Genomic DNA, 25230 nt, shown 5'->3' on the forward strand with positions numbered 1-25230 from the left:
AAAGAACGACAGCATAGAAAGCAACCACATAACAGAAAAGAGCAGAAATAAAAAGACTATTTCCTAAAAAGCCATGTCTTCAAATCCTTTCTAAAAGTAAGAAGACAGGGGGCCGATCTCAGGGACAGTGGTAATTCGTTCCATGCCTTGGGTGTCAGGTAGCGAAAAGATCGACCTCCCAATCGTGCACGACGAATTGCAGGAACAGTAAGCAGAGACAGACCAGATGACCTGAGAGTCCTGCTTGGCACATACCGGGAAAGACGTTTCCCAATATATTTGGGGCCAATACCATGTAAGGCCTTAAAGGCCACAGTCAGGCATTTAAAAAGGATTCGCTTGGAGATAGGTAGCCAATGAAGGGTGTTCAATAAGGCAGTGGCACCAGCTCTCCTCGGGAGTCCAAAGATGGAACGGGCTGCCGAATTCTGGACAACTTGCAAACGGGTCGTAAGATATTTCGGTAGACCCAAAAAAAGAGCGTTTGCGTAATCCAGTCGCGACCCGATTAATGCCTGAACAACTGTTTTCCTGTGGTTGAGTGATAGTAGAGGAAGAAATTTCCTCAACATCCCTAAAATGCCGAAGCATTTCCCAACAATGGACAGGATGTGAGGTCCAAAAGATAAATCACAATCTACTATCACTCCCAAATTTTTGGCCTTAACAGCAACCTTGTCAGGGGGAAACATATCCTGTGGCCACCAAGATTTCCAGTCGTGTTCCGGTGCGCAACCGAAAAAGAGCAACTCTGACTTATCAGAGTTGCATTTTAAGCCATGACCTCTGAACCACTCAAACACCGCACCAAGGCAATCCCTGATCTTTGTGCCATCAAATGACCCACCCCTGTCACATGTGAACAGGAGTTGGGTGTCATCGGCATAAGACACGATCTGGGCGCCAAAAGATTCCGCGACTTCCGCCAGAGGGGCCATAAAGATGTTAAACAGCATAGGGCTGAGAATGGAGCCCTGCGGGACTCCCACCTCTAGCGGAGCCATATCAGCGGAAAAAGGAGGCGCCCAGATCGTTTGTCGGCGGTCGGCCAGAAATGATTTTAGCCAGTTCCACACCGTTCCCCGAAGACCACACTCCCAGAGTCTTACAAGGAGGACGTCGTTAGGAACGGTGTCGAAAGCCGCCGACAAGTCAAGCATGACTAACACAGCCTTTCCCCCCAAATCGAGTACTTCCCTGATGGCATCAGTGACCTCCAGCAGAGCCGACTCCGTGCTAAAATTAGCACGGAAGCCGGACTGCGAGGTGTGCAACAGGTCGTTTCCTTCGATGAAACTGGAAATTGTCCTGTGCACATAACGCTCGGCCACTTTTGCCAGAGCAGGGAGAAGGGAGATTGGCCTGTAATTGGCATGTATGAGGGGGTCCAAGGTGGGTTTTTTGAGCAGTGGTAGAATCATGGCCCGCTTCCAGGCCTGAGGCACCTCCCCTGTCGACAAGGATGTATTCAACAGGGGGTTCACCAAGATGTTAATGGCGGATGCCACTTTCCCCAAGCATTTAGCCGGACATGGATCTAGAGGAGAGCCGGATTTCAAGCCGGATAAAAGCTCCAAAGATGTACTAAGATCCATGGGAGGGAATACAGAGAGGAAAGGGCCGTGGTCTTCCACAGAACAGAAAGTTACATTTTTAAACTACTACTACTAGGAGCCTATTAAACTGGATATTAAAAGTGGAATCTGTATGCTACAGCTTAAAAACAAATAAAATGAGAAGTGAGAAATGCATGCACGGATTATGGCCGCATGTCACCATGCATCTCTACTCAGTTACGTTATTTAAAATTTACCATCCACGGTTGATGGGAGAGTCTTGGTAATGAAAATACACCTATCAAGTAATATAATAAGAAAATAATAATTCAAATACTTGACAATAGCAATATTTTCCATACAGATCTTAAACATCTTAAAATAAAGTGGCACAGTGAGCAAGGAACCCACGTCTGGGCATACCCATCCCACTTAGGGCGAAAAGTGTTACAGCAAACAAAGGATGGACGGAATGCTGACAATGCGAATATTCTCCCCCAGTCAAAAGATCTGGGTTAAATCCATCGCTCTTTTGCCCACTACGCCACCCCAGTTTGGACCCAGCCATATGCAAATCAGTTTTGACCCTGTGCCCCATGGGAACAGTCCGGACCGAACTACCAGGACAGGTCTTCCCTGGACCGGAAACAACCCGACGTGGGTCCCTTGCTCACTGTGCCACAGGATTCAAGCTAGCCTGGCTGAAGAAGGGTGATATACCCTGAAACCGGTCCCAGGATGCTTGTTTCCAGTCCAGGGACGACCTGGCCTGGCAGTTCTTTCTGGACTGTTCCCATGGGGCACAGGGTCAAGACTGATTTGCATATGGCTGGGTCCAAACTGGGGTGGCGTAGTGGGCAAAAGAACAATGGATTTAACCCAGATCTTTTGACTGGGGGAAAATGTTTGCATTGTCAGCATTCCGTCCATCATTTGTTGCTGTAACCTTCTTATGTACATGGCAGGAAAACGATTACGTACCCAAAAAGAAAGAATAAGAATCCTCCCATTTTCATTAACCTCTTCCATGCTCATGACGGCTCCCGGCCGTCATGAGTCACGTGGGCATGTGCTGATGACGGCCGGGAGCCGTCATGACCACGCCCGCGATCGGAATGTTCAGCACTGCGGTGGAATTCGCGCCGCAGTTATGAGGTTAAGACAACAGCAGTTGTAGGCTTTTCAGTCTGTCTGAAAAAATGGGAGTAGTGGATCACTTCCTCTCTGTAGAAATTACAGAGGAAGAAGAGGGGCTAGCCGACATATATTATCTGCCAGAGGCAGTCCTAGGCACACACTTACTAACACTATGTGCTGAGTTTGCATCACAAAACTTAAATAAACTGATGCAAAATGTTTGAAATTTACTTTCTAGCACAAACCTTTATTTGCACAGAGAATTTCACAGAAAGTAATGCAACCATGATGTATTACTTTACATCAAGGCGCATTCAATGGGTAGCACATGGATGTTTTATGCAGCCACCCTTGGATTTTCACACAAATCCCGATCTACTATAACAATAATATTCTTTGTGTGTGTTGCTGCTCTGCACATGTAGGAGACAACTCTTCTGCTTCAGTCTTCTTAAAACATTGCTCTGCACCTCTAGCACAGTGCGATAAGGTTGCTGTTTTATTATAAAAACAGCGTCCATGCTGAAGTCACTGAGAGGAAAGTCAGTGAGAGGTTCACTTCCCGCCAGACTCATCATTGAGCGCTGCTGTGAGCTGTGACTGAGATGAAGTTCTGCTGTCCTGACATTCATACTGAGAAGGAAGATAGCAGTGAAATAATAAGTGTGCAAGCTTGCACACTCAAGCCGGAGTGCATTTGTTAATGCACTAAGGAACCTACTTGACATACAGTACCACGGTACGGGGTTAGGTTATTCCAATAGGTCTGGTAGATGCAAACTCCGGACATCCTCTCTTTAGTATAGAGGAATTAGTAAAAGATAGGAGTAATATTATCATCACTATAAACAATTAAAAGGGTTTAATTGTATGTGTTTTTCACCATTTTAATAATGTTTAGAACAATTATGTGTTTCATCTTTCTGATACTTAGGTTACTGACATTATCTATAAATATGTAAGTTTAGGAGATAAGATGCGATACTGTGAACTAGCCGAACAGACCAACATTTACTGAATATATATGAAGACTAGGGGGCATATTTACTGGATTTGTGGCAAGGGGCAGCTCAGCAAGTTACCTTGCTGCGCTGCCCTGCATCACAGGCAAAGGGCAGGAATGCATTGTATTTATCCAATATGGCACAATCCTGTCCTTTTCCCCCTGTGCTGGTGCCGTATCAGCAGCCTAGTGCAAACGCATTTACAACAAGGGGTGGTGATGGACAGAGTCTCTGAATTAAGCAGAATACTCTCACCCAGTCAAGAGATCAGGGCTAGATCCAACACCGTTTTTTAGCTCATTGCACCATCCCAGTTTCAGAACCTGGCTGTATGCAAATTAGTCTGTCCCTGGCCCAGTGCATCATGGGAACAGGGCAGACCAGACTACAAAAGCCAATTCTTACACTGGGAAGGAAACAAGCTTCCGGGGACCGGTTTCTGGCATTTCAGCCGTCTTCGGCCCGGCTTGCTTGAATCCTGATGGTGCAATGAGCAAGGGACTCACATCTGAGTATACCCTTCCACGCTTAGGGTGGACAAAAATATTTACTACAAGGGGTGGTGATGGACAGAGTCTCTGAATTAAGCAGAATACTCTCACCCAGTCAAGAGATCAGGGCTAGATCCAACACCGTTTTTTAGCTCATTGCACCATCCCAGTTTCAGAACCTGGCTGTATGCAAATTAGTCTGTCCCTGGCCCAGTGCATCATGGGAACAGGGCAGACCAGACTACAAAAGCCAATTCTTACACTGGGAAGGAAACAAGCTTCCGGGGACCGGTTTCCGGCATTTCAGCCGTCTTCGGCCCGGCTTGCTTGAATCCTGATGGTGCAATGAGCAAGGGACTCACATCTGAGTATACCCTTCCACGCTTAGGGTGGACAAAAATATTTACAACAAGGGGTGGTGATGGACAGAGTCTCTGAATTAAGCAGAATACTCTCACCCAGTCAAGAGATCAGGGCTAGATCCAACACCGTTTTTTAGCTCATTGCACCATCCCAGTTTCAGAACCTGGCTGTATGCAAATTAGTCTGTCCCTGGCCCAGTGCATCATGGGAACAGGGCAGACCAGACTACAAAAGCCAATTCTTACACTGGGAAGGAAACAAGCTTCCGGGGACCGGTTTCTGGCATTTCAGCCGTCTTCGGCCCGGCTTGCTTGAATCCTGAAGGTGCAATGAGCAAGGGACTCACATCTGAGTATACCCTTCCACGCTTAGGGTGGACAAAAATATTTACAACAAGGGGTGGTGATGGACAGAGTCTCTGAATTAAGCAGAATACTCTCACCCAGTCAAGAGATCAGGGCTAGATCCAACACCGTTTTTTAGCTCATTGCACCATCCCAGTTTCAGAACCTGGCTGTATGCAAATTAGTCTGTCCCTGGCCCAGTGCATCATGGGAACAGGGCAGACCAGACTACAAAAGCCAATTCTTACACTGGGAAGGAAACAAGCTTCCGGGGACCGGTTTCTGGCATTTCAGCCGTCTTCGGCCCGGCTTGCTTGAATCCTGATGGTGCAATGAGCAAGGGACTCACATCTGAGTATACCCTTCCACGCTTAGGGTGGACAAAAATATTTACAACAAGGGGTGGTGATGGACAGAGTCTCTGAATTAAGCAGAATACTCTCACCCAGTCAAGAGATCAGGGCTAGATCCAACACCGTTTTTTAGCTCATTGCACCATCCCAGTTTCAGAACCTGGCTGTATGCAAATTAGTCTGTCCCTGGCCCAGTGCATCATGGGAACAGGGCAGACCAGACTACAAAAGCCAATTCTTACACTGGGAAGGAAACAAGCTTCCGGGGACCGGTTTCTGGCATTTCAGCCGTCTTCGGCCCGGCTTGCTTGAATCCTGATGGTGCAATGAGCAAGGGACTCACATCTGAGTATACCCTTCCACGCTTAGGGTGGACAAAAATATTTACAACAAGGGGTGGTGATGGACAGAGTCTCTGAATTAAGCAGAATACTCTCACCCAGTCAAGAGATCAGGGCTAGATCCAACACCGTTTTTTAGCTCATTGCACCATCCCAGTTTCAGAACCTGCCTGTATGCAAATTAGTCTGTCCCTGGCCCAGTGCATCATGGGAACAGGGCAGACCAGACTACAAAAGCCAATTCTTACACTGGGAAGGAAACAAGCTTCCGGGGACCGGTTTCTGGCATTTCAGCCGTCTTCGGCCCGGCTTGCTTGAATCCTGATGGTGCAATGAGCAAGGGACTCACATCTGAGTATACCCTTCCACGCTTAGGGTGGACAAAAATATTTACAACAAGGGGTGGTGATGGACAGAGTCTCTGAATTAAGCAGAATACTCTCACCCAGTCAAGAGATCAGGGCTAGATCCAACACCGTTTTTTAGCTCATTGCACCATCCCAGTTTCAGAACCTGGCTGTATGCAAATTAGTCTGTCCCTGGCCCAGTGCATCATGGGAACAGGGCAGACCAGACTACAAAAGCCAATTCTTACACTGGGAAGGAAACAAGCTTCCGGGGACCGGTTTCTGGCATTTCAGCCGTCTTCGGCCCGGCTTGCTTGAATCCTGATGGTGCAATGAGCAAGGGACTCACATCTGAGTATACCCTTCCACGCTTAGGGTGGACAAAAATATTTACAACAAGGGGTGGTGATGGACAGAGTCTCTGAATTAAGCAGAATACTCTCACCCAGTCAAGAGATCAGGGCTAGATCCAACACCGTTTTTTAGCTCATTGCACCATCCCAGTTTCAGAACCTGGCTGTATGCAAATTAGTCTGTCCCTGGCCCAGTGCATCATGGGAACAAGGCAGACCAGACTACAAAAGCCAATTCTTACTCTGGGAAGGAAACAAGCTTCCGGGGACCGGTTTCTGGCATTTCAGCCGTCTTCGGCCCGGCTTGCTTGAATCCTGATGGTGCAATGAGCAAGGGACTCACATCTGAGTATACCCTTCCACGCTTAGGGTGGACAAAAATATTTACAACAAGGGGTGGTGATGGACAGAGTCTCTGAATTAAGCAGAATACTCCCACCCAGTCAAGAGATCAGGGCTAGATCCAACACCGTTTTTTAGCTCATTGCACCATCCCAGTTTCAGAACCTGGCTGTATGCAAATTAGTCTGTCCCTGGCCCAGTGCATCATGGGAACAGGGCAGACCAGACTACAAAAGCCAATTCTTACACTGGGAAGGAAACAAGCTTCCGGGGACCGGTTTCTGGCATTTCAGCCGTCTTCGGCCCGGCTTGCTTGAATTCTGATGGTGCAATGAGCAAGGGACTCACATCTGAGTATACCCTTCCACGCTTAGGGTGGACAAAAATATTTACAACAAGGGGTGGTGATGGACAGAGTCTCTGAATTAAGCAGAATACTCTCACCCAGTCAAGAGATCAGGGCTAGATCCAACACCGTTTTTTAGCTCATTGCACCATCCCAGTTTCAGAACTTGGCTGTATGCAAATTAGTCTGTCCCTGGCCCAGTGCATCATGGGAACAGGGCAGACCAGACTACAAAAGCCAATTCTTACACTGGGAAGGAAACAAGCTTCCGGGGACCGGTTTCTGGCATTTCAGCCGTCTTCGGCCCGGCTTGCTTGAATCCTGATGGTGCAATGAGCAAGGGACTCACATCTGAGTATACCCTTCCACGCTTAGGGTGGACAAAAATATTTACAACAAGGGGTGGTGAAGGGTATGCTCAGACATGAGTCCCTTGCTCATTGCACCATCAGGATTCAAGCAAGCCGGGCCGAAGACGGCTGTAATGCCAGAAACCGGTCCCCGGAAGCTTGTTTCCTTTCCAGTGAAGAATTGGCTTGGTAGTTTGGTCTGCCCTGTTCCCATGATGCACTGGGCCAGGGACAGACTAATTTGCATATAGCCAGGTTCTGAACTGGGATGGTGCAGTGAGCTAAAAAACGGTGATGGATCAAGCCCTGATCTGTTGACTGGGTAGGAGTGTTCTGATTAACTCAGATACTCTGTCCATCACCACCCCCTTTTTGAAATTATTTTGGCCACCACGAGTGTGGAAGGGTATGCTCAGACATGAGTCCCTTGCTCATTGCACCATCAGGATTCAAGCAAGCCGGGCCGAAGACGGCTGTAATGCCAGAAACCGGTCCCCGGAAGCTTGTTTCCTTTCCAGTGAAGAATTGGCTTGGTAGTTTGGTCTGCCCTGTTCCCATGATGCACTGGGCCAGGGACAGACTAATTTGCATATAGCCAGGTTCTGAACTGGGATGGTGCAGTGAGCTAAAAAACGGTGATGGATCAAGCCCTGATCTGTTGACTGGGTAGGAGTGTTCTGATTAACTCAGATACTCTGTCCATCACCACCCCCTTTTTGAAATTGTTTTGGCCACCACGAGTGTGGAAGGGTATGCTCAGACATGAGTCCCTTGCTCATTGCACCATCAGGATTCAAGCAAGCCGGGCCGAAGACGGCTGTAATGCCAGAAACCGGTCCCCGGAAGCTTGTTTCCTTTCCAGTGAAGAATTGGCTTGGTAGTTTGGTCTGCCCTGTTCCCATGATGCACTGGGCCAGGGACAGACTAATTTGCATATAGCCAGGTTCTGAACTGGGATGGTGCAGTGAGCTAAAAAACGGTGATGGATCAAGCCCTGATCTGTTGACTGGGTAGGAGTGTTCTGATTAACTCAGATACTCTGTCCATCACCACCCCCTTTTTGAAATTATTTTGGCCACCACGAGTGTGGAAGGGTATGCTCAGACATGAGTCCCTTGCTCATTGCACCATCAGGATTCAAGCAAGCCGGGCCGAAGACGGCTGTAATGCCAGAAACCGGTCCCCGGAAGCTTGTTTCCTTTCCAGTGAAGAATTGGCTTGGTAGTTTGGTCTGCCCTGTTCCCATGATGCACTGGGCCAGGGACAGACTAATTTGCATATAGCCAGGTTCTGAACTGGGATGGTGCAGTGAGCTAAAAAACGGTGATGGATCAAGCCCTGATCTGTTGACTGGGTAGGAGTGTTCTGATTAACTCAGATACTCTGTCCATCACCACCCCCTTTTTGAAATTATTTTGGCCACCACGAGTGTGGAAGGGTATGCTCAGACATGAGTCCCTTGCTCATTGCACCATCAGGATTCAAGCAAGCCGGGCCGAAGACGGCTGTAATGCCAGAAACCGGTCCCCGGAAGCTTGTTTCCTTTCCAGTGAAGAATTGGCTTGGTAGTTTGGTCTGCCCTGTTCCCATGATGCACTGGGCCAGGGACAGACTAATTTGCATATAGCCAGGTTCTGAACTGGGATGGTGCAGTGAGCTAAAAACGGTGATGGATCAAGCCCTGATCTGTTGACTGGGTAGGAGTGTTCTGATTAACTCAGATACTCTGTCCATCACCACCCCCTTTTTGAAATTATTTTGGCCACCACGAGTGTGGAAGGGTATGCTCAGACATGAGTCCCTTGCTCATTGCACCATCAGGATTCAAGCAAGCCGGGCCGAAGACGGCTGTAATGCCAGAAACCGGTCCCCGGAAGCTTGTTTCCTTTCCAGTGAAGAATTGGCTTGGTAGTTTGATCTGCCCTGTTCCCATGATGCACTGGGCCAGGGACAGACTAATTTGCATATAGCCAGGTTCTGAACTGGGATGGTGCAGTGAGCTAAAAAACGGTGATGGATCAAGCCCTGATCTGTTGACTGGGTAGGAGTGTTCTGATTAACTCAGATACTCTGTCCATCACCACCCCCTTTTTGAAATTATTTTGGCCACCACGAGTGTGGAAGGGTATGCTCAGACATGAGTCCCTTGCTCATTGCACCATCAGGATTCAAGCAAGCCGGGCCGAAGACGGCTGTAATGCCAGAAACCGGTCCCCGGAAGCTTGTTTCCTTTCCAGTGAAGAATTGGCTTGGTAGTTTGGTCTGCCCTGTTCCCATGATGCACTGGGCCAGGGACAGACTAATTTGCATATAGCCAGGTTCTGAACTGGGATGGTGCAGTGAGCTAAAAAACGGTGATGGATCAAGCCCTGATCTGTTGACTGGGTAGGAGTGTTCTGATTAACTCAGATACTCTGTCCATCACCACCCCCTTTTTGAAATTATTTTGGCCACCACGAGTGTGGAAGGGTATGCTCAGACATGAGTCCCTTGCTCATTGCACCATCAGGATTCAAGCAAGCCGGGCCGAAGACGGCTGTAATGCCAGAAACCGGTCCCCGGAAGCTTGTTTCCTTTCCAGTGAAGAATTGGCTTGGTAGTTTGGTCTGCCCTGTTCCCATGATGCACTGGGCCAGGGACAGACTAATTTGCATATAGCCAGGTTCTGAACTGGGATGGTGCAGTGAGCTAAAAAACGGTGATGGATCAAGCCCTGATCTGTTGACTGGGTAGGAGTGTTCTGATTAACTCAGATACTCTGTCCATCACCACCCCCTTTTTGAAATTATTTTGGCCACCACGAGTGTGGAAGGGTATGCTCAGACATGAGTCCCTTGCTCATTGCACCATCAGGATTCAAGCAAGCCGGGCCGAAGACGGCTGTAATGCCAGAAACCGGTCCCCGGAAGCTTGTTTCCTTTCCAGTGAAGAATTGGCTTGGTAGTTTGGTCTGCCCTGTTCCCATGATGCACTGGGCCAGGGACAGACTAATTTGCATATAGCCAGGTTCTGAACTGGGATGGTGCAGTGAGCTAAAAAACGGTGATGGATCAAGCCCTGATCTGTTGACTGGGTAGGAGTGTTCTGATTAACTCAGATACTCTGTCCATCACCACCCCCTTTTTGAAATTATTTTGGCCACCACGAGTGTGGAAGGGTATGCTCAGACATGAGTCCCTTGCTCATTGCACCATCAGGATTCAAGCAAGCCGGGCCGAAGACGGCTGTAATGCCAGAAACCGGTCCCCGGAAGCTTGTTTCCTTTCCAGTGAAGAATTGGCTTGGTAGTTTGGTCTGCCCTGTTCCCATGATGCACTGGGCCAGGGACAGACTAATTTGCATATAGCCAGGTTCTGAACTGGGATGGTGCAGTGAGCTAAAAAACGGTGATGGATCAAGCCCTGATCTGTTGACTGGGTAGGAGTGTTCTGATTAACTCAGATACTCTGTCCATCACCACCCCCTTTTTGAAATTATTTTGGCCACCACGAGTGTGGAAGGGTATGCTCAGACATGAGTCCCTTGCTCATTGCACCATCAGGATTCAAGCAAGCCGGGCCGAAGACGGCTGTAATGCCAGAAACCGGTCCCCGGAAGCTTGTTTCCTTTCCAGTGAAGAATTGGCTTGGTAGTTTGGTCTGCCCTGTTCCCATGATGCACTGGGCCAGGGACAGACTAATTTGCATATAGCCAGGTTCTGAACTGGGATGGTGCAGTGAGCTAAAAACGGTGATGGATCAAGCCCTGATCTGTTGACTGGGTAGGAGTGTTCTGATTAACTCAGATACTCTGTCCATCACCACCCCCTTTTTGAAATTATTTTGGCCACCACGAGTGTGGAAGGGTATGCTCAGACATGAGTCCCTTGCTCATTGCACCATCAGGATTCAAGCAAGCCGGGCCGAAGACGGCTGTAATGCCAGAAACCGGTCCCCGGAAGCTTGTTTCCTTTCCAGTGAAGAATTGGCTTGGTAGTTTGGTCTGCCCTGTTCCCATGATGCACTGGGCCAGGGACAGACTAATTTGCATATAGCCAGGTTCTGAACTGGGATGGTGCAGTGAGCTAAAAAACGGTGATGGATCAAGCCCTGATCTGTTGACTGGGTAGGAGTGTTCTGATTAACTCAGATACTCTGTCCATCACCACCCCCTTTTTGAAATTATTTTGGCCACCACGAGTGTGGAAGGGTATGCTCAGACATGAGTCCCTTGCTCATTGCACCATCAGGATTAAAGCAAGTCGGGCCGAAGACGGCTGTAATGCCAGAAACCGGTCCCCGGAAGCTTGTTTCCTTTCCAGTGAAGAATTGGCTTGGTAGTTTGGTCTGCCCTGTTCCCATGATGCACTGGGCCAGGGACAGACTTATTTGCATATAGCCAGGTTCTGAACTGGGATGGTGCAGTGAGCTAAAAAACGGTGATGGATCAAGCCCTGATCTGTTAACTGGGTAGGAGTGTTCTGATTAACTCAGATACTCTGTCCATCACCACCCCCTTTTTGAAATTATTTTGGCCACCACGAGTGTGGAAGGGTATGCTCAGACATGAGTCCCTTGCTCATTGCACCATCAGGATTCAAGCAAGCCGGGCCGAAGACGGCTGTAATGCCAGAAACCGGTCCCCGGAAGCTTGTTTCCTTTCCAGTGAAGAATTGGCTTGGTAGTTTGGTCTGCCCTGTTCCCATGATGCACTGGGCCAGGGACAGACTAATTTGCATATAGCCAGGTTCTGAACTGGGATGGTGCAGTGAGCTAAAAAACGGTGATGGATCAAGCCCTGATCTGTTGACTGGGTAGGAGTGTTCTGATTAACTCAGATACTCTGTCCATCACCACCCCCTTTTTGAAATTATTTTGGCCACCACGAGTGTGGAAGGGTATGCTCAGACATGAGTCCCTTGCTCATTGCACCATCAGGATTCAAGCAAGCCGGGCTGAAGACGGCTGTAATGCCAGAAACCGGTCCCCGGAAGCTTGTTTCCTTTCCAGTGAAGAATTGGCTTGGTAGTTTGGTCTGCCCTGTTCCTATGATGCACTGGGCCAGGGACAGACTTATTTGCATATAGCCAGGTTCTGAACTGGGATGGTGCAGTGAGCTAAAAAACGGTGATGGATCAAGCCCTGATCTGTTGACTGGGTAGGAGTGTTCTGATTAACTCAGATACTCTGTCCATCACCACTCCCTTTTTGAAATTATTTTGGCCACCACGAGTGTGGAAGGGTATGCTCAGACATGAGTCCCTTGCTCATTGCACCATCAGGATTCAAGCAAGCCGGGCCGAAGACGGCTGTAATGCCAGAAACCGGTCCCCGGAAGCTTGTTTCCTTTCCAGTGAAGAATTGGCTTGGTAGTTTGGTCTGCCCTGTTCCCATGATGCACTGGGCCAGGGACAGACTAATTTGCATATAGCCAGGTTCTGAACTGGGATGGTGCAGTGAGCTAAAAAACGGTGATGGATCAAGCCCTGATCTGTTGACTGGGTAGGAGTGTTCTGATTAACTCAGATACTCTGTCCATCACCACCCCCTTTTTGAAATTATTTTGGCCACCACGAGTGTGGAAGGGTATGCTCAGACATGAGTCCCTTGCTCATTGCACCATCAGGATTCAAGCAAGCCGGGCCGAAGACAGCTGTAATGCCAGAAACCGGTCCCCGTAAGCTTGTTTCCTTTCCAGTGAAGAATTGGCTTGGTAGTTTGGTCTGCCCTGTTCCCATGATGCACTGGGCCAGGGACAGACTAATTTGCATATAGCCAGGTTCTGAACTGGGATGGTGCAGTGAGCTAAAAAACGGTGATGGATCAAGCCCTGATCTGTTGACTGGGTAGGAGTGTTCTGATTAACTCAGATACTCTGTCCATCACCACCCCCTTTTTTAAATTATTTTGGCCACCACGAGTGTGGAAGGGTATGCTCAGACATGAGTCCCTTGCTCATTGCACCATCAGGATTCAAGCAAGCCGGGCCGAAGACGGCTGTAATGCCAGAAACCGGTCCCCGGAAGCTTGTTTCCTTTCCAGTGAAGAATTGGCTTGGTAGTTTGGTCTGCCCTGTTCCCATGATGTACTGGGCCAGGGACAGACTAATTTGCATATAGCCAGGTTTTGAACTGGGGTGGTGCAGTGAGCTAAAAAACGGTGATGGATCAAGCCCTGATCTGTTGACTGGGTAGGAGTGTTCTGATTAACTCAGATACTTTGTCCATCACCACCCCCTTTTTGAAATTATTTTGGCCACCACGAGTGTGGAAGGGTATGCTCAGACATGAGTCCCTTGCTCATTGCACCATCAGGATTCAAGCAAGCCGGGCCGAAGACGGCTGTAATGCCAGAAACCGGTCCCCGGAAGCTTGTTTCCTTTCCAGTGAAGAATTGGCTTGGTAGTTTGGTCTGCCCTGTTCCCATGATGCACTGGGCCAGGGACAGACTAATTTGCATATAGCCAGGTTCTGAACTGGGATGGTGCAGTGAGCTAAAAAACGGTGATGGATCAAGCCCTGATCTGTTGACTGGGTAGGAGTGTTCTGATTAACTCAGATACTCTGTCCATCACCACCCCCTTTTTGAAATTATTTTGGCCACCACGAGCGTGGAAGGGTATGCTCAGACATGAGTCCCTTGCTCATTGCACCATCAGGATTCAAGCAAGCCGGGCCGAAGACGGCTGTAATGCCAGAAACCGGTCCCCGGAAGCTTGTTTCCTTTCCAGTGAAGAATTGGCTTGGTAGTTTGGTCTGCCCTGTTCCCATGATGCACTGGGCCAGGGACAGACTAATTTGCATATAGCCAGGTTCTGAACTGGGATGGTGCAGTGAGCTAAAAAACGGTGATGGATCAAGCCCTGATCTGTTGACTGGGTAGGAGTGTTCTGATTAACTCAGATACTCTGTCCATCACCACCCCCTTTTTGAAATTATTAGTGCAAACGCAGGCACCTTTGCCCCACAGTGAAAGGGTGTCTGTGTTGTAATCAGGATTGTTTTTTGCACCTACCTGCACAAAGAATTCCTGAGGCGTTTTACTCTTTCTATGTGTGCTGCAGAAACATATTTCTCCTTGTTATGCCTCACCTGGGGAGGCGCATCTTTTTGGCACATTTCCAGGTTTAAATAATCAACAGAGACCACCTGAAAAAAATTTATTCAGTATATATTCCGATGTTGTTGGAATATACTCAGTGTGTTAAAATACCCCTCACACACCAAAAGGGCCCTTGGTGTCATGCTTCATCATTGGGGTCTTCCCGCCCCCGCTGCGGGACGGGGCAGTGCTGCGACAAGCGGCTACGCCGGAGCACCTTTTTATTGTGAGTGCTATGTGAGTGATAATGTGTTCTTATCCTTTCAGGCTTATATCATCAGTAGTACTGAGCTAGCTTTTACACGTGTATAAAATTTATCTATACACATTGATCATACATATCACTCTCTATCTGTGGGAGCGCATTAGTGAGTGACAGGGGGATCTATATACCCGGTCCTGACGAAGGGGCATGTCGCCCCGAAACATGTTGACCCACACAGGAGAGCAAGACTAGTAACTCGTTCTTGCCCTCCGCCTCACCCCTTTTAATGATACCAGCCAGTGCCTATTAAATAATTTTTTTTAAACACCAGGCCAGGTATCTTTTAATTTCACTGTCTATCACTCCTGACCCCACTGACACTCACTCCATTATCACTCACATAGCACTCACAATAAAAAGGTGCTCCGGCGTAGCCGCTTGTCGCAGCACTGCCCCGTCCCGCAGCGGGGGCGGGAAGACCCCAATGATGAAGCATGACACCAAGGGCCCTTTTGGTGTGTGAGGGGTATTTTAACACACTGAGTATATTCCAACAACATCGGAATATATACTGAATAAATTTTTTTCAGGTGGTCTCTGTTGATTATTTATGCTTTCATAAGAGGAGGACTAGCCCACCGAGGTGCCGAGTTGCACCACCTCTTCACTCCCCGTTTTGATATTCCTTACATTTCCAGGTTTACCAGGTTTGGTAAACCTGGGAAAGCATTAAAAACCATGGCATTTGCATGGGTACAACCACCACAACGCTCATGGAATGCCTCCCTTGCGCAGAATAATGCAATTTAACACCATGCGCACTACGCGTTTTCCCGCTGTGCGCTGACTTTTGAGAAAACCCGCGGTTCATGACGAGCTCAGCTCGTCATGAGCGTACGAGAGGCGTAACTCATGACGAGCTGAGCTCGTCATGAGCGTCGAAGGGGTTAAGCTGCATGGCATTACTCCATGTTTTTAGGCCATTCAAAACAACGCAAAGTGGCTTTGTGTGGCATTATAAATATGACTTCGAGGTTTGCGTCATGCTTGTACCATGTTGCGTGGTGAAAACATGACGAAAAGCCCTCATAAATATGCCCCTCTCTCTGTATTATGAAGTTTTACTGTTCTAAATACACAGTCCTACTAGATTCGTAGTAACCACATAACAAAGGCACGTACTTCTAGATTATAAAAGGAGGAGGGTATAGGCAATAGCAACAAGGTTAGGTTAGGTGATACAGTAGTGGTGCAGTTAGTCTAAGTTTTGGGGAGGAGCAATTATCTTAGGGTGAGGTTGGCTAAGGGGACAACTGGGAAAATGGGTTTGTAGAAGGGCTTTTAGTTATGTTTTGAAAAACAGCAATGATGTGGTGGTGCGTAGTTTCTGGGGTAAAGGGTTCCATATTCTAGTTGCACTACCCAAGAAAGAATGAGACATGAGTCCTTTATAATGGGTCGTAGGCTCTAACAGCATGACTGCAGGATTTGAGGTTGATCTGTAGACTCCTGAAAGCTTCAGTTTGTTTGCTATGTAGCGAGGAGTGCATGTGTGCAAGGCCTTGTGTGTGATACAGGCAGTTTTATTAATTAATGTGGCTTCTATGGGGTACCAGCAAAGAGTGACAACCATTGGTGAGATTTGGTCTTTTCTTGTCACTCCATAGACGATGCCACTGAAGGTAGAACTGATTTCAGAGGAGTGAGATGGGTCTTGGGCAGACCTGTCAAAAGAAAGTTACAATTGTCAATTCTGGAAAGAACTAGTGATTGAGCAAGAGATTTCGGATCTTTCGCAGGAATGTGGTGGCGGATTCTCCAAAGAAGTACTTTATATGTGCATTCCTGGGCATGTTGCTGATAATGGTTTGAAGGCTAAGGCTTTTATCTAGACTGACTCCTAGAGATTTGACAGGGTAAATGATAATGGGTTTGCTGTTGAAGAGGTCGGTTGAGCTTATCCAGGAATGTACAGACAATGGTGAATAGGACGGGGAAATGAGGAGGAATTTGGATTTGTAAGAGTCAGTTTTAGGTTGTTAGAATTCATCCAAATCAATCTAATCTCCTTGGTGAATGGCAACTCCTCGCCCAGAAGAGCACACCTATTAAATTAACAGTTTATCCACTTAGATTTTTTCTCTCAGAAAGATGGAGATGCCAAAAGACGTATTCATGTTTCATGAGAGTGAAAGTTTCCTTCTGTCTTGGAAAGATGAGAATGCTAGACATTTATGTTTTTATAGGAACACTCTCTGACTTCATGATCGGATTGTTCTGCACGATCTCATTAAGTTTGTTAATGGTTTTAGTCCCAGTGAGATTTAAGAAGCACAAGACATGAGGCGTCCTATGTGAATGTGAGATTGAACGTAATGCCTAGATGCATCAAACAGAATTGCATTCGCAAACGGTGCGAATCGCAATTTTCGTCCGTTTGCGAATGCAATTCACTAATTTGGAATGCATCATGCATTTCGCAATTTCAGGAATCACAACCATGTTGCGATTTCTAAAATTGCGATTGCATTTAAGAAATCGCAATTTGAGATTTCTTAAATGCAATGCATGATTATTTTTAAATTGCGAATTCGCAATTTGGAAGGGGTAAAATAGCATGAAGTTGAACTTCATGCTAATTTACCTTAAACTTTCAAATATGCACAAATTGCATTTTTGAAACTTTTAATTTACACACACACATGCCCTTGCGGCATGTGTGTGTGTAAATTGCATTTAAAGTTACATTTCTGGGGTGCAGGGAGGGGTTCTTTGGAACCCCCCCGCACCCTTGAAATTGCATTCACATTTTGCGAATCGCAATTTGAAATTCGCAAAATGTGAATGCCTTCCCATTCATTCCTATGGGCCTTTCGGCCCATAGGAATCAATGGGAAGGCTTTTACTTAATTGCGATTCGCGAATTGTGAATCGCAATTAAGGAAAAATACCGAATCGCAAAAAAAATTGCGATTTTTTTTAATGCATTGCCGTTTGCGATTTCTAAATTGCGATTCCTTAATTTTCGTAATTTAGAAATCGCAAAAGGGAACAATGATGCATCTATCCGATAGTGTCCACGGAATTTTCTGTATTGCTTGCTTTCGCGGTAGCTATGTTGATAGGTTTACAGAACAGGGCTCTAGTAATGTTGCTCATCTTTTAAATATAACAGTTCGGGAATCTGTGATGTAATATTTTTACATGCTTATTTTTCAGAATGATGCATTCGAAATACATATTCCTGGCTGTCCTTGCAACTTTACTTGAAAATTGTATGGCAGCTCATACTTGTGTTGTGGACTCATTCACTGTGAAGGAAAACTTTGATCTAAAGAGGGTACGTTTTTTAAAATTCTAAAATGTAAAATACTAAAAGGGTTAAGCATTACCACGAATAAATATTTTTTTTCTTCATCTTTCTATAATTAACGGCATTTAATGTTAATTTTAAATAACAAGGATATACATTTTGAAGCTGAAATGTTTTGTAACTTGATTCTAATAATTGAAAACTGAGATTAACTTCTTACTTTATTTCAACATTTTATTTCTGGGATTCGCTAGCACCTGAGTGCATAGCCTCGAACTGCCCAAATTAGCATTGTATAAGCTACAAAGTGGCTGAGAGACGACATACTAGCAATGTATACCGTCTATTAAAATATAAGTGAAGTGTTGGGGGCAAGAAATTAGGAATGCTAGGTGCATTTTGTATGAAGTAATATGAAAATATCACAACTTTAAATATCAAATGTCATTCAAGAGAGCCTTAGATAATTACTGTCTATTTACAGATCTGGTCAAAGACAGAAGCCATATTTGCATTCTTGTTGCCAGGGTTCAAATTTAAGTTTTTGACCATTTTTAATCAAACCACACAAACAGAATGCACAACCCAAAAAAATACTTCCTCAATTAGTAATGGTCGACTTGTTTTACTGTCAGGGAATGGGTGCAGTTTCTTTAGTACCAGAGGACATAGCAAGAGTACGGCACCTCAAAGCACTTCATTCTTGGATCCTATACTCACTAAGATGATAATTTACCAGTGACTGCTTGCTTCAGTTCTAGATGCTCTGGAGTTATTTGATTATGAACTCAGGCCCAGATGTATCATAGGATTGCACTGTCCTTGCAACAAGCAGGGTGACAATAGGGTACAAGGGCAACAAAATCCCTGAGTCAGATTTGCTTGCCTGTGCAAGGCCACCTTGCATTGCCCTGCAGTGCTTGGTAAATCAGCAGTAAAGGAAGGCAGCACAAGTCATGTAACGCCAGTAAGGCGTTATATGTGTCGAGAGTGGGTGTTCCCACGCAGCTACTGATGTATTTTGGTGCTTTCCCAGATTTATCAAGATATGCAAACCTGGGAATGCAACAAAATGCAACGCCTCCCCGATAGAGGCGCAATAATGAGAACAATGAGAAATATCTTCATTTCTCTGCATTTTTCCCTCTTTCTAAATGTGTGCATATCTGCCCTCTTCATTTGACGCAGCTGAGAAAGTGCTGTGATGCGCTACATCAAAGGATGATAAATCTGTCCCTCAATGTTCATGGATAACTCCCTGTGTAACCATAGTGGTTCCTGCCGCACCGATCTTTACTCCTGGAGAGATCAGACCCAATACAAATACACACTGTGGACTGGATCACAAAATGCTGACACTAGGAGACATATAACCCTGTCTCTAGTGTGTCTTATCTAGGGAGGCTGCCACAAATTGTCAGGTAAATTGTTCATGAAATTTGTGGTCATAATCAAATCCCACCAGAATATCTACAACCAGAACACTCATTGATATGATATTACTATAGTGAATACAGAAACCAAGAATGAGAGGGCATATTTACAAGGGCATTGCACCACTGGGACGTCACATTTCTCGACGTTTAGCTGGCGCACTGCCCTGCTCCATATTTACAACGCGGTGCTAAGCCTCTTCGAGTGGCTTAACGCTGCCCTGTAAATAGGCCCCTTTTTACGCATGACTTTGCGTGAAAGGGGCATGCAATGGGAGTTTTTGTGGGGATTTCCATGTAATACCCATTGAATTTACAAGATTATGTAAATCTGCGGCAGCGCCAAAAACTAAAACCAGCGAAAAAGCAGGCGTTAGAATGGCATAATAAGGAGAAACACTTACTTCTCCTCATTTGTTCTTTCTTTGTGTTCTGCATTCTACAGCACACATAGGAAGGGCAAAATGCCACTAATGATTGTTTTTGTGCAGGAAGGTGTTCCTTCCTGCACAAAACAAATCATTAATAATGGCGATTTGCTACTTCTATGTGTGCTGCATACGTAGCAAATCCCCTTTGTTGATTGTTAATATGCAGGAAGGTCTGCCTTTCTGCACATAAACAATCAACCCTGCAATGCAGGCACGCTTGCAAAATGGCACAAAGGTGTCTGCGCTGGCGCTAGGCAGCTATTTTTAGCGATGGCGCAAGACAAAACACACAGGTACACTAAATTCTTGTTAATATGGTGCAGCCCTGCATTTTATAAATGATGCGGCATGCCGCTGCAAAATAGCTCACACCGATACTCTGCGCCATTTCCTTGTAAACATACCCAGAGGTTCTTTGAGATACCAGGACACAGCAGCGGGACCAGGAGACTACCAGTCCCGGCTTCTTTTGCAGCTGAGAGCCCCCGCTGATGCTCTTTCCACACCCGGAGGCACAAGAAAAGACAGCAGGCACTCCTGCAGCGTGGAATACCAGGACACAGCAGCGTGACCAGGGTACTCTCAGTTCGGCTTCCTTTGCGGCCAATAGCCGTCGCTGATGCTCTTTCCGCACCTGGAGGTGCAAGAAAAGGCAGCAGGCACTCAAGCAGCATATGTAGCGTGTTGGCATGCCAGGGCAAGCCTGGGCCCAGGCCGGGCCTGTCTGTGTCCGTCTGCGGCTGACCGTGGCCGGGCCCCTCCGGGCTCCACGCTAGTGGGACAGTCACCGTCATCTACGGCTGAAGTGGTGCAACACTGTTGAACATCGGCAAGGAGCTAGAAGGGCTTGGTAGCGGTTTGGTGCTGCCGACCGCTGACCGCATGACAGTGATCATTTAATCAGCTTGTGTGAGTACTTATTCCCTCCCATCCCTTTCCCTTGAGACTCCCTAACCATTTCTGCTTCATGCTGGGGAAGTGGGTTCACTAGGTTGACTGATCAAGGAAACCATGGGGAAGAGGAAAGGTGCTCCCAAGTGTTCCCCACAGGACTCAAGTAAGGGAACTCTTTTTTGGTAAAAGCGGTGAGGGCAATCACCAAAGAGATAGACACGCAGGGAGGTGACTCACTCTCCCTGGAAAGGACAGGGGCAGCCGCATCGCTCCTGGAGGCGTCCGTGGCCCAGGTGACTGAAAAGTCAGCAGAGGGTGCCCTGGGACAAGGCCAAGAAGAGGTAGCGGAAGACGCAGGGGGTTCAAACCCTGGTACCAGCCTAAATAACATTGCGGTTGGCCAGATCACATGGAATCGGGCTATGGCGACCAACACTCAGGGTGCTGATCTAAGTGGCCCACCCGCTCCAAAGAAACAACGGAAAGTAACCATGAAAATAATGCCTGCAAAGAAAGGGGAAGGCACCGCAGGCTTAGAAAGTAAGGTTGCCAAGTACTTTGAAGATTTGTGAGAGCCATTGAAACAACACATTGTGGAAACAGTGTCTGGACTATTGAATAACTTTTAAAATGAATTTTTGAAAGTTCTGGTGGAAACAAGGGCAACGCTCAATACAATTGATAAAACATTGTCTCCCTCAAGCCAGGCCTCGCTGAGTGCAGCTCCAAACAACAAGGATCCCCCTGTAATTCCTCCTGTAGAGACACACATCGAGACCCAGATCCCTCAAGTAATTCCCAGTGTAATGGGGTCTGTGACACAGGTTATGAACTTGGGTCAAATATACCTGGTCCTCTGACTTCCTATACCAGTGAGCTGACTCAAAGGGGTCACCAAGGGGGTCACCAACTGCAACAGCACTTAGATAGTAGCGTTACCTTATCTGCCCCTAATACACACGGCTTACCAGTCATAGACCTTCCACCGGCAAGCTGTCCTTAAACAGTGGTCCTGGTAGGTATTCCAGGGACTTAACAGTGGAAAGGATGAGTCCGCCATCCAGCTGATCAATTGAGTGACTCACTGGCTATGTAAAATGCTAGGTTTAATATTGCTGAGCACAGGCACATCCTGGTGGCCAGGAGGGTAGCATAGATTGTCAGGACCAAGAAAACAATCTCAGGAGACAGTTTGATTGTTACTTACGCTCAGGCATCCTAAATTGGTCAACAAGATCCTATTCCCCTCCTTGCAATCATTCCCAGCAGATTCAGAGATTAAACCTCTACCGCTGGGTTTCTTTTATAGGCCACTATCTAGTCCAACAATGTCCCAACGTATTGTCGTGCATGAAGAGGGTCCTACCCTGGATGGGGGACCCTTGACTTTAAGAAATGCATTTGCACAGTTGAGGGACCTGAATGATATTGACTGACTACAAGAAGGGGAGGGCACGGGTAGAGCTACTGACATCCAGGTTGAATCCCCAGGTGAATTAAGTATGATGGAGGTGACCAATCCTAGGATAACAACAGAAACCTCCCAGGAGCGCAGGATTTAAAGTCAGGTGGGACTAGACAATATAAAGAGGGCTACTATCGCCCTGTCCTGCTCACAGGAGGGACGTATTGTCAGCGATTTAAAAATAGTCTCGTAGAACATGGCAGGTTTAGCCAGCAGGTTTTGGATGAGCAGTAGCTCCATTACATCAGAGATTTCCATATAATATGCATCAAGGAAATGTGGGGGCCAGATAATAACTTCTTCATTGAAGGTTATAAAACCTTTTTCAGCCCAGCATTAAGGTTGAGTTCAGGGAGAGCAAGGGGGAGCCTAATCATGTTTATTGACTTTAGAATTCACCGTAGGTGGATGACCCTGTCGTGGGACTCGGCTGTCGCCCAAGGACCCACATTCTCAAGTAACACTTACAGTCTAGTTTTAATGAACTTTTATAAAGCAAAATCACACTCACTGGGATCGGCTAGCCTTGACGAATTAAGTAGACAGTTGGAGCAAATACAGGGTGAAGGTCTGTCACAGTCTCAACTAATTTTAGCCAGAGATTTTAATTGTCATCTGTGCTCTAACTCGAGGTTGACTCGTCGTGACTGGTCGACCTGCACACTAAGAGAGGGACTATATATGAAACACACTCAGGAACGGAGAGATTTGAGTGTCCTCCTAAACACCTATGGTTTAACCCATACTCTGGACCTGATTGCTAACCCTCCATGTCTCCATGGTCTCAGAAAAGTTATTAAAGTTCCCAGTTCAGCAATGAACACTTCAAAATTCTCTTTTCTCCTGCTTCAGTTGCTTGTGAATCAGTTCGAACAACACTTGAAAAGGCTGGAAGTCTCCTCTCTTTATTTCTCCTTATTTACACGATACAAAAGGCTTCCTTAACCCGTCTCCAAAATCTACAGAAAGCCTCTGAATTTCTTCTTCTTCCAATCAGACCTAGGTTAACTCTTTTTGACTTATTTAAAACAAATTCACCCTAGTCCAAAATAAGATTTGCTCTGATTATCTCTAGAACATGCTGCAAAAGTTCAAGACGAAGAACAATCATTTAATGAGATGGAGCTTCAAAGCCAAATGTAGGAAATACCAGTCTATTCAAAATTAGATTTTGAATTCTGCTCAGCACCGGGGGATTCAGAATCGTGAGGGTCAGTATTTCTTCGATTTCAAGTCCTGGCATCAACAACACCACGTCCACCTTCATATTAGGGCTGTTACTGATCACTGTGACTGCCCTCAGCCTTCCGGAACTCAGCACACCTGCCATCAGTCACAACGTATGACCACTCTGGAGTTGCATATCTATGACAAGGCACTCTCGTTCTTTTTGATCTCCTTAGACCTCCACGAGCTTGCCCTTCTTCACCTTCTTCTGATTCAGAGTCTTCCGACACAGGGGCAAGATCCCTCTCAGAAACCAGGCGCAGATTCAGTCGCCTCTGTCTTTCAGGCCACCCTTCTTCTGTGCTTTTGGTGCTTCTACTCTTCTCTCGCTCACCCTGCTCACAACTTACTTCTCCTGAGTCTTATTCTGGACCACTTTCACAGCAACTTCCTCTTTCTGAGGCAGTCTCAGTTTTGCTATTGTTGTGACCCTCCTCAGCTTGGTCTGGTGAGCAACCAACTCTGTCAGTCACCCTCACAACTTGACTTGTCCCCTCCTGTGGCATCACTGCCACAGCTGGATTTTCATTCGGGAGAGGAGCTGTTTCTTCCAAGGGTGCTGAAACTCGGCGGGTGTGAGAAGCATGCACCCAATTTGGCAATCCTCTGAACATTACTGCACTGTTCGTCACCAAAATGATTTGGTAAGGGCCTCTCCAGCGAATATCCAAGCAGCTCTTCGTCACGTGCTGTCGTACCAGCACCCAATCCCCTGGGCTCAGGTCGTGACACAGATCACTTGAAGCTGGAACAACAGCAGCCTGCACCTGATGAGACACAGAACTGACCACATCAGCGAGTCCCATGCAATAATCAAGGATTAGACTTTTTTTTTGTTTTTTATTTTAAAAGTTTTATATAGCGCTAGCTAGACCCGTAGGTATCAGAGCACTTCACATACACACTATGAAAAACAGAAGGGCCTTACATTACATAGGAGGCTGACAGTAAGTAAGCAAATCACGGATAACGAATACAGCAAGAACAATAAATAACTGCAACGGAGGGGGAGAGAATAAAAAGAAAACAAGGTGCTTAGCATAGACCATTCATCAACAATCCTTGAATGGGAGTCAACTCGGAATATTGAGGTCTAGGTTAGTTGACCTTGTTCAGGAAAGTATTTGTTAAGGAGATGGAGTTTGAGGTCCCTTTTGAAACAGGAGAAGGAGGGGTTGCATCTGAGGACTCCAGGGAGAGCGCTCCATATCCTGGGAGCGTTGCTAGAAAACAATCGTTCTTGGGTGGTTTTCTTTTTAATTTTTGGTGGAATGAGAAGGAGTGAGTTGGAGCTTCTCAGTGTTCTGGCTTGACCTGCTTTTACCACTTTGTTGTTCAGGTAGTTGGGGGCCGGAGAGTGGATGTGTGATGCAGGCCAGCTTGTAAATACATCTCCCTTCCATGGGAAGCCATTTGAGGGAGTTGAGAGCTGGAGTGATGTGTTCAAATCTTTTTACTCCAGATACAAGTCGAGCGGCCATGTTCAGCACTGCCCTTAGAGGGACTAGGTGAGCTTTTGGAGTCCCTGTAAGGATGGCGTTCCCATAGGCGATTTTTGAGAGAACCAGGGATTTGAGGTCATCATGGGGAAGAAAAGGTTTCAATTTCTTGAGGTGTTTTAGAGAGAAAAGAGCACTTTTGCAGAGTTTTTTATGTGGGCCTCCATTGATAGGTTCTTGTCAAGGGTGATGCCTAGAGACTTAACTGAGTCGGATAGAACGAGGGGGCAGTTTAGGGCAACCAGATTCTTGAATAGGACGATGGTTGCTTTTTGGAGAGAATAGGATCAGTTCCGTTTTATCTGGGTTGAGCTTTAAGCGGTAACGTTGAACCAAGTTTGGATCTCCGTTAGAGTG

At 46.7% G+C, this 25230-nt stretch overlaps 1 protein-coding gene across 1 annotated transcript in view; it reads left to right on the plus strand.

The window, feature by feature from the left end:
- Window positions 1-25230, plus strand: part of LOC144820268 (purpurin-like) — a 220035-nt gene that overhangs the window by 53425 nt on the left and 141380 nt on the right. Inside the window, exon 2 of the mRNA XM_078677855.1 lies at window positions 17831-17951. Within this exon, the coding sequence (XP_078533981.1) occupies window positions 17831-17951 (121 nt within the window). The remainder of the gene's footprint in view (window positions 1-17830; window positions 17952-25230) is intronic.

The sequence above is a fragment of the Lissotriton helveticus genome, chromosome 2_1 (genome assembly GCF_964261635.1).
Source record: "Lissotriton helveticus chromosome 2_1, aLisHel1.1, whole genome shotgun sequence".
NCBI lineage: Eukaryota > Metazoa > Chordata > Amphibia > Caudata > Salamandridae > Lissotriton > Lissotriton helveticus.